This window comes from Centropristis striata, chromosome 12, assembly GCF_030273125.1.
Source record: "Centropristis striata isolate RG_2023a ecotype Rhode Island chromosome 12, C.striata_1.0, whole genome shotgun sequence".
NCBI classification, from domain to species: domain Eukaryota; kingdom Metazoa; phylum Chordata; class Actinopteri; order Perciformes; family Serranidae; genus Centropristis; species Centropristis striata.
The window spans coordinates 12,163,163-12,179,464 of NC_081528.1; the positions used below are offsets into that span (position 1 = coordinate 12,163,163).

The 16,302-nt window shown below is 39.2% G+C and overlaps 1 protein-coding gene across 1 annotated transcript in view; it reads left to right on the plus strand.

The window, feature by feature from the left end:
• The window catches only part of fstl5 (follistatin-like 5), a 210,628-nt gene that overhangs the window by 13,695 nt on the left and 180,631 nt on the right, over window positions 1–16,302 (plus strand). Inside the window, exon 2 of the mRNA XM_059345975.1 lies at window positions 14,519–14,660. Coding sequence (XP_059201958.1) covers window positions 14,519–14,660 — 142 coding nt within the window. The remainder of the gene's footprint in view (window positions 1–14,518; window positions 14,661–16,302) is intronic.

Below are 16,302 nucleotides of genomic sequence, written 5' to 3' on the forward strand. Positions count from 1 at the left end.
CCCACTGGAGCAATTTTGAGGGTTAAGTGCACCTTAGCAGCAGGTAATGAGGAAGCAGCAGGTCACTCAGCCAGTCAGACTCGGATTTATCCTTTCTTACTTCCTTACTAGTTTCTGTAACTGGCTTATTATTGACTCTCTCATGTTCCCTTCAAACACTTAAATGTATTACTGTAACTTGGAAGGGTTGGCAACATAATCTTCGCTTTCAACTGAAAAAACAGAAAATTTAACTTTGATCAAACTAAAATGTTGAGCAAGAACTTTACCCAATGAATTATTAATATAAAACAGTTTTTTTTTTGTTTTTTTTTTACAACTCATGTACATGTAATGCTTTTTCTCACATAGGCTTAAAACTTCATTGACAAAAGCAGACAGCAGTGAAATCACCCTAAAATGTTCTTTTAGTAAAGTATCACACTTCCTCACCATCAGGATGTTTTTACCTCCTACCAGTGAGGCACATGGTGCAGCACGCTTCATCATCATACTGGGGATGGCCTGCTATACGTCATATTTACACTGCGGATCATTGACTGATGTGGTTGGATCCTGGAGCACCTCGATGCATACATTTGCATATAAATGTAGGGAAAACTCGAATTAGTTTAACTCCTTACTGATTCACAATACTGTGGAGAGTTGTTATTAACACCTACATGTTACATGACGACAATTAAACCAACATAAAATATACACAAATGAATGATAAATCATTACGCTATCTCATTAATTAGGTTAATGAATTAGACCATTAGCATAACTGGTCATATTTAATATATCATGGTGATTATGGAAGGACATTAGGCAGCTCAAGTGCCTCTTATTTGGACGTGATCCAGAATATTTGAGAGATGATTAAAGCTGTGCCAGGTTTGGGCCTTAGCTTTTTCGAGGCCTGTTCCGATTTGGCTCAACTATTTGGACTCAATTTAAGCTGCACAAAAGAAATCCCCTTTTCTGAAAATTGCTCCTCAGATGAAAAGAGAGACATAAAGCACAGCCTTACTTTTTAAAAAGGGCCCTTTTCAACACTTTTCTCACGCTGTAGCTTCTATTGCTCATTATTTTTTACTGGGAATGGTACCAACCAGGATACAGTTAATGAAGTCTTACCCCTCCGTTGGCATTTTACCCATTCTAACAGAAGGCTGCTGTGGCTTAAAGGTGAGGTTGCGTTTGTTAGTCTGTCATGAAAACAGTAATATCTTTCTGAAGTTTAAGTTAAGCGAATCAAAAGGACTGGATTATAACTCATGAGGTGTCACTAACCCGTTTTAAGCCACAGTCAATCAAAATCTATTTCCCTTTATGTCAGCAGGGACTCTTAATTCATTAAAACAAGCTAGAGCAGAAGCTAAAGGTCACATATGAGTCAGCCTGCGTAGAAACATGAGCTAAATATGTTAAGTGTAAATGTGTCATCCAAATATGGAGATCACAGAAAATTTAGAGGCTGCACACAAAGCAGAAACCATGCTAGCTGTCAGCAGATACAGCTGCCAGCACAGCTGGGCGTCTGCAGAGGAAATGCTCTCATAGCAAAAAGACACTGTACATCCCTTCACCAAAACATCTGGCTCCATGTCATTTTAGATGAATGGCTGGTGATTACACAATGATGGTTTTGTGAGGAGGTGGCTTCGAATTACCTAATTCTGGGAAGATTACATGACTGTTTGTGTTGCCACATTTTTCGGAGAAAAAGAAGAGCTGATGAGATGTGTCATGTCTGAATTTGGAATCATTAAAAAGTGAATAGGCATTTATTTCTCATAGTGGTAGGGTTAGGGTTGGACCAAAAAACGTCTTATTTATTTGAATGTATGTAGTTGTATATTTTAGCCACATGCTAAACAAGTACATGACAGAAAATAGAAGACGTTATGTTTCAAAAGAAGCCTCATACATGCATTCTTTGTTATAAGCTTTGACTCCATTTTTTTTTTGCCCAGAACCCTACTTTGTCAGGTATCTTTAAAGAGATTTGAGGAAAGTTTATTAAAGCTTTTTGTCGAATCCAATAGTCCTTGGAGTATATTTGATCCCCAGGAACCAAAATTAGAAACCAGCTCAGGGACCAATAGTTACTGTGATGCAACCATGTTTTCGTTTCTTCAGCATCTAAAGAGCGATGAGGAGGCAAATTTGTTGAGGAGGGGTCGAATAGGAGCTTGAGCTCATGAGAAATACAAGGACTGCATCTGCAAAGCCAAACCAAAATACCAGAATTCAATATTAATGTTTTTTTCTGTTGCCCGGTCAGTCAATCCAATCAGAAATCTTCTTGCATGGAGACAATTTTTTCTTGATGCAATATAAATTGTTTATTCATTCTTAGTTAACTGTCATGTTTAGTTGGAGTTTCGCCCACATCCTTTAACGTAATGCAACAAACCCTTGCTTCCAGGATAATTGAAAATGCTTGCTTGGGCTTCAGCTCATATACTTTCTTTTTACAAATTTCTTGCTTGATCATTACTGCACATGTGCAAGTCTCAAATATGAATAAAGTGAGATCACTCACTCCTTAGCTACTTCCATCGTCAGCTCCAGAAAAAAACCCAACTTAATTTATTCATCAGTAAGAACAAAAATAAATTCCCCATTCAGCATAAACATCAACTACAATCAGCAAGGTCGCAGGTTGCTGCAGTGTAAATACTTTCTCATATGGATTCAACAAAAAGCTCCTTCTGAAACGGGAGACACGTTCCACTCTGCATTGCCAATTGATACCACAGAATTGTTATTCAAAGAAAATCACATTCATGACAGCTTTCAGCTTTATTTGTGGCTCTAAGCACCTGGTTTATAGTACTTTTTTTCAAAGAAAAAAATCCTCTGGCACACAGGAAATAATGCAATTTATGTTTCCAGCTGCTGCAACAGCTTGGAGTAAACAGAGGGACTGGGCAGTTATCATGTGCAGCGATTGTCACCATGTCTGAATAGACAAAACCAGAACCTAGCACTTTATTGATAAAAGTCAAGATGTGACAGTATCGGCCAGAAGATTTATTAGACAAGTGATGTCTTCCAGTGCTGAGCCAAAATCCTACATCCATGATTACGTATTACAGAAAACAAAGAGGCAGATCAGCATTGTACTTATAGTTTACTGCACAGTGATAAACACGCAGATAAAAAAAAAGATGAAAACTGTAAAGAAGCAAAACAATATTTAGATTTTAACATCTTTTACCATATCACTGAAAAAATCAAATAACTTTTTTTTTAGCATCAAAGTTTATTCTTGACCTTGGAAACAACAGTCTTATTTTATAATTAGTGGTACTTTTTGCACTCCCCTCATTCTCACTATTTGTTCATGTATTGATTTATTTCATTTTATTCCATTTGTTTAATGTTTCATGTGTGTGTGGGATACAATGACTCTTGTAACTTTGTATAAACAAATCTGAAAAAAAAAAATGATTTGCATTTTCCAGATCTTTCAGATATAATCCATAGCACTTTTAGGACGAAAAAAGTAGGATCTCTGAGCCAACACAGATGAAAAAAGTGAAAATCGCTAAGGATTAAATCATTAAAGCTACTGAGTTTGCATGTCAACAAATCCCTCTCCAACGAGCAAAATACACATCTGACTAGGAAGAAACAGCAGAAAAACTCTAGGAAAAGCTAGTAAATGATAGCCTGGAAAGTAGACAGATCTGCAGAGCTCATATGTATTTGCTCTGGCAGATGAGTCTGGTCTCTCTCCTATTCTGATAGGTTCATTGATGTCCAATGCAACTCACGCAACTCAAATCAAACTGTCAACCAAGCGGCGCCGGTCAAATATTAATCAGGATTCTGTTACTACGCTGACTATTTCTTGCCTCAAATGTTTTCAGAAATATACCTTACCACACCTTTGAGGATAGCTGATGTTAACAACCATTCAAATGCATGATAATGTCCGAACTGGATGCTCATAGACCTCTCCATGAATCACAAGGAAATAAAATGTTCAGATGTGACTGTTATAGAGTTTTGGAAGTGGAGACTCTTCCAACACGCATTGGGCAAAACTCAGTGAGGCACACTGAACAGGTTGGCAGTTGTTCTGGAAATGAACAATCTCACATTTATTCTGCATATTAGCATTAATAAATTACAAGCACAGACTTGTGATCAGTGTTGCAATTAACAACTTTGATTTGTGCCGTCTGTTAGGGAATTGAAGAGTTTTGGGATCAATGTTTAACAGTTTTTTGGTAATGGCTTCCTTTTAAAAAGGCGACAAGAAAAAAATCTGAACCTTTAAAAAACTTTATAGCCAATATAAAGTTCAATTTCAATTTATAGTTTATAGCCTACACACTGTACCTGCACAGTTTATAGGTTTAAGTTACGAGGGAAGCATTTGGAAATACAAGATCAACAAAAATGACATTATATAAGTACAAAATCTCTACATTCTCCCTATAATGTAAAGGTCAAACAACAGAAAATAAAGAGGGTAAGCTCAGGCTCTCCTTATACTGCTGACCAGCTTGTCCTGTCATAGTAGATATTTGGGGTTGAGTGCTTTGCCTCAGGGAAACTCAGCAAGTATTCAGCAGTATATTTGGAGGGAAAAGGGTTTTTGCCCCCTTTACATCAAACACACACTTTCTCTGAGCTTATATGATATCATATAAGCTTACAACCTTACATTCACCAGCCAACGTCTCTAACCTCTAGGCAAGTGCTGCCCCTTTTTATGAACCCACTTTGGCATTTATGAACTGACTTACTGACTGCAAGAGTTGCAGTAAGAAATGCAGTGTGGTCTGTTTGAGTTTTTTACTCCTCTAGAACCACTGGAAAACCGCAGAGAAATCTTTTTTTTTTTGTTTTTCGCCCTATATGCAAAACATTCCCAGCAAATCCTTTTGAAACCTCAAGTGTTTCATTTTTTATGCACATCATAAACGTCTGGACTACAGAGGCGGCTGATGCTTCCTTGATGCACAAAAATAATAGCAAAGCAGTCGTTGGGTGTAAGGATCTCTTGAAAACGATTCCTACAGACACCATGCTGGGATATAACATGAGTACTATTTGAGATACTCATTTAGGCATGTATGACATTCAAAGTGATCCTTTTGTTCCTTTGTTGTAAGGAACTGCTCCTTCTGAGAGATTGGCACTGCGTTTTCTGCATTTGTAAGGGAAGAACAAGGACCAAACGGAAGAAGTACCCTAGGGGGAAGTGTGTCGCCTGTGGTTTTGGACGTGCTTTGAACTTGAAGGAGTCCTTTATCAGTGCTCTGTGCTGACGGGGATATATGAGTATGAGAAGTGCCATGATAACTCTGCCAAATAAGACATGCTGCAGCAGGGTGCTTGGGCAGCAAATACACAGCAGATGCTCCAGTGTTCTCCAGATATCTCAGAGACAAACTGTAGTACTCCAACCAAATTGATCTGTACATAGAAATACTGCTGAGCGTGCTTAAAGTGATCTGCCCACAGGAGGTCAGAAATGTGTCAGCTGAAGCATATGGCGAGAGAGCAGAGAGAGAGCAGAGCAGAGCCGTTTATCTGCTGACTTCAAGTTCCCCTCCAGTGACCTCGCTGACAATTTGAATAATTTCAAACAAGCCTCTCAAGGAAATCATTGGTTTACAGAGCAAACTGGGAGCACCGGTGCATCTCTGCTAGTTGAAACAGGCCCATGTGCCACCACCAGAATGCGATTTCTCAGCTGTGCAGGTGGACTTTATTGTGACTGGAAATGGGCCAGGGGAAGATAATAACTTTTTCCACGAGGGAACAATCAGATGAGCTTTCTGAACATGAATGAGGTTAGGTAGGTCTGCTCATCTAGTCTGAAGTTGACATTGTTTTTAAGTCTGCAGTGTACAGACTGAGAACTTCTGAAATCTCAATCTGCATCATGAGGGACTTCCACTAAATCAACAATAAAAAGCTGTCTGGTTAAGTTCTTGTGCATGCAAAGCAAAATAAATCTCTTGAAAGCTCAGACGCTCTTGTAGAGAAATGTTTTGTGGTAATTCTAAAAGAAAAAAACAACAACACAAGCAAAGTTGTTTACATGTCAGTAAACATTTAAGGGTCAAAATTCATGACCAGAACTGACGGCAATGCAGAAATGAAAAACAAATCCAATATCTTGAGGTAAGAAAACCCTGTGCTCTAAATTGTATCCTTGTTTAAAGTGTTTTTTTATGCTTCCAAAAGCTGTGAACAAAACAAACAAAAAGTGAAGAAAATTGAATAAACCTTGAGAATATGGTTTGAAATTTCTTTCCATGGCCTGAAAGTCTGAGAATGCTGACTAGAAATTTGAAAATATACAAAATGAATACACTGACTGGGAAAGCTATAGTGTGTCAGCGAGGTGCTTGCTGTGATTTGTCTTTTATTTTTATTTACAAATAGTTGGTGGCAGCCTTTGTCATAGAGGTGAACATAACTGGTGAAGGAGCATGTTGACAGCATTATTAATGCCTGCGCTTGGGCCTCATAAACATAAAACACAAGTATGTAGGTTAATTATTAGTCAAAAACATTAAAAAAAATAAGTTCTACTTATAACACATTTCACTGCAAGCAAAGAACTGTATGGGATTAGCATACAGTGAGCATGTCTGTAAAAGGTAGACTCGTACAGTACTACACTTTCATACAACCAAGCATGACACGACTGATACCAATCTCCAGGGTTGGAAAACTACCAGCTACTCAACTTTTTTACCAGCTACTTTCTCATTTTAACCAACAATGTGTAAATACATGTGTAAATAAAATAAAAATCAACAATATTAAAATAATACACTCATCATTTATTGTAGAATCAAATGGTTTTTTGTCTTTTTTTATGTATTTTATTTCTAAAACAAATCCCATATTGTCCATCCCTACCAAACAGTTGTGGTTTGTTTGGTTGTAAGTGCTTTTATTGCAGCCTCTGGGGCCGATTTCCCCTGAAGCATTTTTTTATCCTGAATGTGACATTTTGACGACTTGTGGTCTTTTATGGCTTCTAACTCAAGGTTTTGAACAATGCAGCTTTTCTTACTGGAATCTGAAGTGTATTGGTGACACTCTGCACAGAACATTATCTGGCTTGCCTCATCAAAAACAAGCCCCTCCCGGCACTCTCCCCTCTCCGCCATTTTTTGAAAAAAAAAAAAATTTTTTTTTATTGTAGACTCAATGGGCTGAGTCTCCTCCTGAATGGGTTTATCTGTAGACCTCTTTGCCACCGATACATCTTTCTTGTTTGCTAAAAAGTTTGCTACGTTGCAGTACGTTTACATGACACTTGAAAAAAACGAATTATTGCCTTAATCTGACTATAACTGGACGACTGAAGTGCATGTAAACGTGTTAGTCCAACTAATATCAGAGTTCTCCAACTCTGATTAAGACACCCAGATAATGTGATTGGAAATCTATTTTGCTGGTAGTTATGACAAGACAAAGCATGTATGCATGCTCCACCCCCCCAAACCCCCACGCTGGCATATGACCCCAGAACAAAAACATCCAAGAAAGCACAGTAGCCGGTCACAGTAGTGGGTCGGTAGCGACTGCACAAAGTGTCGAACCGAAGACATGCTACTGTTGTAGCCCTCCTAACAATATACGGCATTCTTGTCTGCTACTCAAAACCACCATCCATCTTGTTGTTCTTGTTGTTTGAAAATGCCGGTTTCCACCTTTCTCCACTTGTTTATTATGACGTAATAGGTCAACCGGAAAGTGTTGAAGAGGAGGACACGTTCCCGTCAGTTATTCGAGTTGCATGTAAACTGGGACAAGAGCAGAAGTCCGATTTGATGTCAAAATCGAATTTTAAGCAAAGCTTGATTAAACTGTGCATGTAAACGCAGTGAGTGGTTAGTGAATCAAAGAAATGTACCCGACACTTGAGGAAAACAACTGCTTCCTTCCTCCCTGTCTTCTAGTTTAATATGATATCAATATCTTCACTGTGGCATTAAAACTGAGCCTGCTACAGCCTCTGTAAGACAAAAAGCCGGCCGAGGACGCCGGCATCCACAAAGAGTAGAGGAGGTTAAAGTCTTATGTAAACAAGCAGAATTCGAAACCGATCAAGGTAAAACTAAATGTAATTCTTTGTCTCTCCTCTATTCAGAGGTCACACTATGCTGATGTAGCATTATAACAAATTCTGAATTGGTCAATGCAGCACCTTGTCTTCGTCATACTACAGTGAAACTGTTGAGCAAGGCACTTAAGCTTTAGTAAGCGGCTCAGTTACACAACACGTCTGACTGAACTGGACCGCTCCCTGCTGTAAATCTGCAACACTGGCTGACTTTGAAGCAGTGTGATTGCAGAAAAAACCCCATGCATGCTCAGCAAAGTGGATAAATAACAGAGAACGAATGGAAAAAGGGTAGTTATTTTTCCTCCTTTGACACTTTGCATTTTATACTATAGAAAATAAATAGGATATACCTGCCAAAGTGCTGAGAAGTTGCTGCCACAGGAAAATGATGAATGAAGCTTCAAATGTCATTTCAACACTTGACAGGTTTCAAACAGTTTGCAAAAATGGCATTTAAAGACACTATCTAGAATAATATTGGTATGAAGAAAATTGTCTATCGTGCAGAACAAGCTTTGATTTTCAAATTATCCTACTAGGGTGCTGCTGATAGCGTTTTATGCCACGTATTTCTATTCGATCTGTCATCAGTTTATTTTGTGGCGGCATACAAATAGAAATAAGATAAGCTAATGTGGCAGGGGTGTGACCTTGTGTATCTCATAAATGGTATAGCGCTTCAAAGATGTGACACTCACACATTCACACACAAAAATATTGGTTTGTTTTAAAGCAGTGAATGAAAAATGTGAGAATATACTGTGTTTGAAATACAACTCTTTACATGTTGTTTAGTCCAAGCTGTTTAACCGTCACGATGATCAAGTCTCATGCTCTGCCAGGTTGTTTTATTTTGTGTTGAAGGAGATTTGGTTCAACATCCATGTGATGTGAAATATTCCAAACAGCTCTGTAACCTTGAGGAGGTCTCAACCTTCACATCGAGAGCGTTTTAGAGTTGTGTTTGGTTATAGTCGGTTGATAAAGTATGTATGTTTTTTTTTCACCCTGTCCTTTCTTCATAGATGTTTACTGCACTCACACTTGTGCAGCACAACCACAGAGCTCCAACTGAACAACTCCTTGGGAACTGAAGGGGAGGTTAAAAGATGTCAAACATGACAGCCTTGCATGTATTCAGCTTCAAAAAGCAACAAGAAATACACGAAAATGTTTAACTTTAATGTCTGTAAACTGCACACAGCAGGTTTATATTACTAAACTGAGATCAGGAGCTCAACCTTCAGTCCAGCTGCTGAGACAAGACAGTCTTGTTTTACCTAGATGTCACAAATATGGTTGCAGCAATATGCTGGTATTCTTTACTGTGATGTAAACACTGCCATTATGGATGTAATGATGCATCAACCCATACTGATTTATCAATTTATCAATTATTGATTCAATATCATTGATGGAAAGTTGAAATATACATACCATCCTCTTCAGGATATGGCTTTTTTTAATTCCCACTTTATTTTAATTCTTGTTATTAAAAAAGGATTTATTTAAGTGTCGGGAAGGGTTCAGTAATAAAATAAAATCATACTTTAGTTGCATTTTGTAAGTTGACAAAAATGTAACTGATCGTGTTAAACTTTTGTTTTCTAAAAAATTGCCATGTTCATAAATGAGGAACTCTACTGCAGCTTGTACAGTGAAAATCAAGTTAAAGTCCTTGCGTTGTTCCTAGTAGATTAACAGCATATTGAGAATTCAGAATTCTATATGAGTTGAGCTGGCTGTAGTTAGAAAGCTGTACATTGGAGAGTAATTAAAACGAGTCAGAATTAGTCTAACATGACTAATAATACTCTGTTGGGAGAAGAGTATTCCTCAATTATAGCACTTTGGTGAAAATAATCCTGTATAATGTCAGGGAAACATGTGCATGTTTTAATTATGTATTCCTATTTTCCAGACTTGTGACTTGCCAAACATGCATGACAGCTGATAGTAAATTACAATGTGTGCATTCATTCAGACAGCTATTGCCCAGTGTGTTGCATTCAGGTGATATATACATACACGCAGTCTCTGTAATAGGGGGCTTTATAGGAATTTCTGTTGTGAACCATGTCCAGTACACTGACTGACAAAATGTGCTGAATGAGACAGATGGGGTGGGGGGGTTGGAGGAGAGCGGCTGTGAGCTTGTCAAGACATGATGCATTGTGTACATACTGGGAAATAGGTAGTCTTCATTTGAAAGTCAATGCCAAAGCTTAGACGTGCTCCGGGGAATTTAAAACCACAAGCCAAAGTTATGATGACACTCCCACCGGGGGTCTAGGCAAAACTTCTGGACTGTTTATGTCTGCTGTACTTTAAACATGAATAAATAAGACTTGGGACTATTGACTCAAACATGGACTCTTACTCTCTTACACAGTGACTTGTATATACAATGAGCACTCACTCGCACTCAAAGATATTGTATTTTTTCTCATTTAAATCTGCATTTAGCATTTAGGCTTTTGTTAACTTTGATGTGAATAAATAATACCCTTGCTTTCAGGGCTGGGAATCAAGTACGAGAAGTACACTTGAGAACTGGTTACAAATTGTCTGATCCAACAGAATTGTATGTCTCCAAGCTCATCAATTCCAAACTTTCGCTTCATTTCACAAAGAAAAATGAAAACTGTGCTGCTCGTATTGTCTGTAAAATGATCAATTCAAGTAAAGCTGGAAACACCAGTGATATGCTGAAACACAGTAGGGCATACATCCCTAAAATACCATGTATTTGACATTTGATGCATGAGTTCCACTGATTGCCAACTGAGGAACAGGACGGTAACTATCTCCAAAAGGGTGATTTAGCAGTTATCGTCCCATAAGCATGGGTGAGTAGGGCCATGCTCCACCTGCTGGTAGGCCAGTCGGTTGTTATCAGACTGTTGTACTGGCAGCTGTATTAATGTGTGATATTAAGTGGTTTCCACTTCCAGCTGGAGTAATTATGAATGACACCAAGACGAAAGTGACGTAACAGGATGTGAAGTCAATGGGGAAACATAAAAAGCATAAAAAGTTGCTCTTACTGGGGATTTCCACCGGGAACGCAGCGGCCGCGGTTTTGCTCCGTCCTCTGCCTGCCGTCAATCCCCACCGGGCGAATACAGGCACGTTAAAGGCAGTGTAGCAAGCCAGACGTATACATGCAAGATCATGCGATAATCCTAAATATATGGGAGACCGCGAGATCCCGTGATATAAAGGAGTGTATAAAGGAAACAACAACAACAAACAGCTTACTTTACTTCTCCGACGTGGAAGACCTGTTGATCTGACCATCTATCCATCTAACAATAATGTTTTATGTCATAAATGATTGTATGCTGTTCCACTTCAACAATCAGTCTCTTGTCGTCCATGTCGCCGACCCTCTGAGACCCTTTGATTGATCGATTGCTGATCTGGTGCTTCGGTCATATCGTAATGTTGATGTGAAGTTGTTTTAGGCTACATGAACTGCATATTGTGTTTTATTTTGAAAGGGGGCGGAAGTGTTGATTCTGTGTCTGATTTCCTGTCTGGTGCGATCTGCTCTGTTGAGCCAACCAGAATGTTTTTATTTTAAAATTTGTTTAGTTAAGTAGTGCAATCATAAGTAAAGTGCAGCTTTTTAACTGAACAAAACTGCTTTGTTTTCAGCAAGCAGTCATTAAATAGGTTGATAACTATCATTAAGTACAGCTTTCTAAAGGTAATGTAGCCCAAAAAAAGCCCTGTGATGAAGCAAACCTTTGTGAAGTTTATGATGAATTTGATGAATGAAAACGTTTTTACAGCATTGTTTTTGGCAGGGCTGTTGAATAGTTACGTATACTTGGGACAATGTTAGCGTTAGCTGTTAATAGTTTTACTTGCAATGATAGTTTTGCTTTTGTCAAACATTTGTCTTCATCCCATCATAAAGTTTGTCATTGTGCCACAAAGCTCTTTCAACAGTAATGGTGCACATGATGAATAGAAAACTACACTCAATGACAAGAAAAACTCTGAAAAACTCTTAATGCAGTCTGGGGTGGAACAGGAACAATTTAATTGTGCATTGTTCAATACACAGTAAAGACAGTTTTTTTCTCTCTCTCCAGGGGGCTTTTGTAGTTTTTTACAATACAGAACAGTATAGTTGGCAGTTTAGGAACTGAGTTCCTACTAAATTACTAATAAGTCAGTAATCAATAGTAATTGAACTGGAGATGAATTTGCATGTGCTGCAGTTGTGGCTGATCACAACGAGTTAAATGTCAGCAAGGATCTGTACTGTATGACGCAGTTAAACTTCTTAAAAGTGTGCATATGTCTCTGTCTCTGACACAGCATCCTGCAAAAGTTAGTCCATTAATAACCCATTTAACACTGGGACGCTGCAAAGAAGTTGATTGATTGTGCTTGCAGATATGGTAATCCACCCAGTGTGGCTAAAAGACTGTGTTAGCAGAGAAGTGGAGCAGCAGCAGCTGCAGGCAGGGTTCCTACCTGGGACTGGAGAGTTTGGAAATGCACAGAGAATGAATATGATCGCATTACAGAGGCAATAAGTACAATTTTTATTGCCCCATAGCAGAAAACGACCATAATATGTCTGCAGGGGGTTGGTAAGGCTGTTGATCATTAACAGAGTTTTAACAATTACTTTGCCAGGTTCAGAGATCTTTTGAAATTCTCAACTCATGCTGCAGAATAAAGACTCCCTGCCCACTGCATTATCAAGTCACTTTCAATGCCACCCCCCTGCTACACTGACAGCAAAGGAGTGACGGACTGGTAGACGACACATTTCATCTACAAAGGCTAAAAGCTTTGTTCTGAAGGAAGGCAGGCTAAAGACCAAGACTTAAAGCAGCATCATTATGCTGTTTTGTTGCATATAACTTGTCCTTTAGTTTCTTTGTAGATATTTCCTTTGAATATTTGCTCTAATAAGCTGGTTTGTTTGTCTCAGTTGTGAAAATGGGACTTTAATGTGTCTGTAAATTCAGCAGAGCGAGGTGAATGGGTTGGGACAGTAGGTAGGCTGGTGGTGGGTGTAATTCTGTCAAGGTTGCCTTTGACAAAGAACATAGTTTTTTAAATGTCAGTGTCTCAAAAGGTGAAACAAAAAGTCTGTAAATTGGTTGTTGAATCTGGCAGACAATTATATATACACCCTGGCTGTTGATGTTTGTTCTTCTGATTTAAAGTTTACATTCACGTCTGCGTGACTCACATACAGATACAAAAATAAAAAGGATGGAATTTCAAGGCAGATGGAATCTGCAGGAGGCAGACAGCTCATGAAGTCAAAAGAAAAAGTCACATAAAGTCATAAAAATAAAGTTTCAGCGTTCCCTCTTCGTCCAACACATCACAGCGACACACTGCTCCACCGCCACGACCTCCTGACCTCCAGTGAATAGCATGTGGGCCCACAGAGCTGCCACAACAGTGCCGTTGATGTCTGACTCAGTGTCACTCCAGAAGAACAAGGAGGCAGGGTCACCGTCCTGCTGTCACTCATTTCCTCTGCTGCAGGATGATGAGCTGGCACTGGTGGCTTGACACGGCTTAGAAAGTACAGCTCAGTGTTTGTACGTGGAAATCAACAAGTCAAGTGGAGTCAAATTTATTTATAAAGCCCTTCTAACAAAGGGGATTTTTATGTTGTAGTAAACAAAGAACTGAAGGCATAAATGCAGATAAAGATGAGGGATAAAAATAAGAAGGAAAAGGCATTGCAGATTGTAACATAAAGCTTGTGTGCATGTGTTTGTGTGTAAAACCTCGAGTTAGGCAATATGAGAGCACTGGCGAAGACATATCCTCTTCTATGCGTATTTCCGACATTTTTACTTCCTTGAACATTGCTGTTTCTGGGACACAGACATTTTCACGGGGCATGTTGTTTTTTTCCCCCCACAAACACGGTTTTGTTTAATTCATGTCGTGCAAAGGTCAAACTCGTTTTTATAAGGTGCAATGAATTATTAAAAATACACCCATATTGGAGGTGAAAAGTGAATATTCTCACTCCCTTAAATAAATATATTTAGCCTGCATCTCTGTGAGGGTGTGAGGAAACTGTTTAAGATGTAATCTTGCCGCCACATCACAGTTGCTTGACTTAGACACTCAGACTAATTAATCCAAAGCCCTCTCTTTAATTGCCTTAATATATTGGCTCTTTGTCTTCTTTATCTTGATTTTCTCATGACGTCTATTTCCCCTTAATTGATTCAGAGGGAGATCTAATCTCCTAGCAGAGTGTGAGGCACGTATTGATAGCTTTAGTTTAAACCAGCGACAGTTTCGCGTTTCCCATTGTCTACACTAATTACGGCAGACTTGATGTATTGTCTCGGCCAACTGGTATTGAACCTCCAGAGTGTTGGAGAAGAACACTCACCTTTCTCGCTTTGTTTTTGACAGGAAAAGACCAATGAAGACAGCCAGATGGTGGTCGACGGCAATTTTACTGTTGGGGCTCGCTGTGCTTGGCGCCGACGGGAGACCCAACAACGAGGGATTCAGGTCGACGCTCTATCGACCAGTCGTGAGATTCCGACACAAGGTATTGATCGCCGCCTTTTTTCATTTGCTGCCCGTAACAAGGGCACTATGTGCTTTTGCCAAGTATGAAACTAATTACAGCGGCGCTTTTTTCCTCCATCAGATGACTCTCCCGTGGTTGTTGTTGTTTTTCTGCCCACTGAAAAATACTTGATGAATCATTATCCCTCCCTCGGTGCCAGGGGACTGTCTTTTCAAAGACAACATCGGATTTATGCAGGGCACAGCTGAGCGAAGATGAAGATGAGCTAAGAATGAAGTGAGGATCTTCATATGTCATTTTAGCTGAGCGTTTAAAGTAAAAGATGTCATTTAATGCTTATTGACTCAGTGATACAGGGTCGGCCCCACAAGCAAAAATATGCTTTTATTTATTGCTCTCGCTGCATCTTAAAGAACAAGTTACATTTTTTTCCCTCTAAACTAGTAGCATGGTCTGTTTTTTTCTCTGGTGTGGTTACAAAACACCAGAGTGGCAGAGATGGATCAATTAGAGCCAGACTGGGAAAGAAATGGACTGTTTTGGCAGACGGGGACTTGAGGAAAGCAAAGTGTTTTGTCAAGAGGCATTAGTCGGATGGTGGTCCTTCAGAACTCATTTCCCATAAGCCCCCTTGCAATTCTGTTCACTAATAAATACTTCCCCTCTCCACCAATTCACAAATAAAAAAACTTCTCCTCTCTATGAAAATACAAGATAAAAATTATCAGTGACAATTAGTTATGTTTGCTTTTTACTTCAAGACAATCTGTCATCTTTTGACTAATTATTGCATTTAAAATAAGTTCCAGCCAGCTTTAGTTATGTCTGCAAGAGAATGAAAGGCGAAGACAGTGGTACTACAGGGTGGGAGGGTGGGAGGCGGTTAGAAAGCGAGGGATACAGAAACAGATGGTCTGAACGTCACTGGACTGTATCAGAGTTGAGCGAGGAGCTGCGAGCGATGCAAAGCTGTTAAATCGACACAATGGTCAAACACATTTTGACCTTTTGAAATGAGATTTATTCAGAGAGATGCTTTCTAAACAGGCAGACGGCAGATATCAGTTAGGCGAGAGTTCTGCTTCTTTCCAGCCACAGCAACTCTGGATATAGTGTGTGTCGAAGAAGTGGAGAGATTTAAAGTTCAATACTCAAAAATCCTGTAATATGATCTCCATAAACTGCAGAGATAGCACTTCTTCCAGAGAGAGCTGCTTTATACCAAAGGGAAGAAAGGGGAAAAACGATCCAACGTCCACTCCTGCCTGGACAGTGTGGGATTTTAGTCTTAAAGGACTAGGGGTCTCATTCATCAAACACTGTGATCCTTACTAAAAGTACTAGTTCATACAAAAGCTGCAAATGGGATGCACCAAAAAGAAAAAACACAACAGCAACTGTGCATACACACACCTGCCAGCAATGTTCCCTTCACAAATAACAGTGCATATATGGATCAGCCTCATATTCTGCCTCTTTACACCCTCATTCAACCATAAATGGTCAATGCAAAGGATTTCATGGTGTATAGAAATGAGCCGGCTGATCAATGCAACAACTGACCATACATGTGTCAACAGCAATCAAACTGATTGATTCACACAAAATGATGGCAACGATCAGTGGTAGCTCCCACCCTGGGATATCATTTGAAGACGGA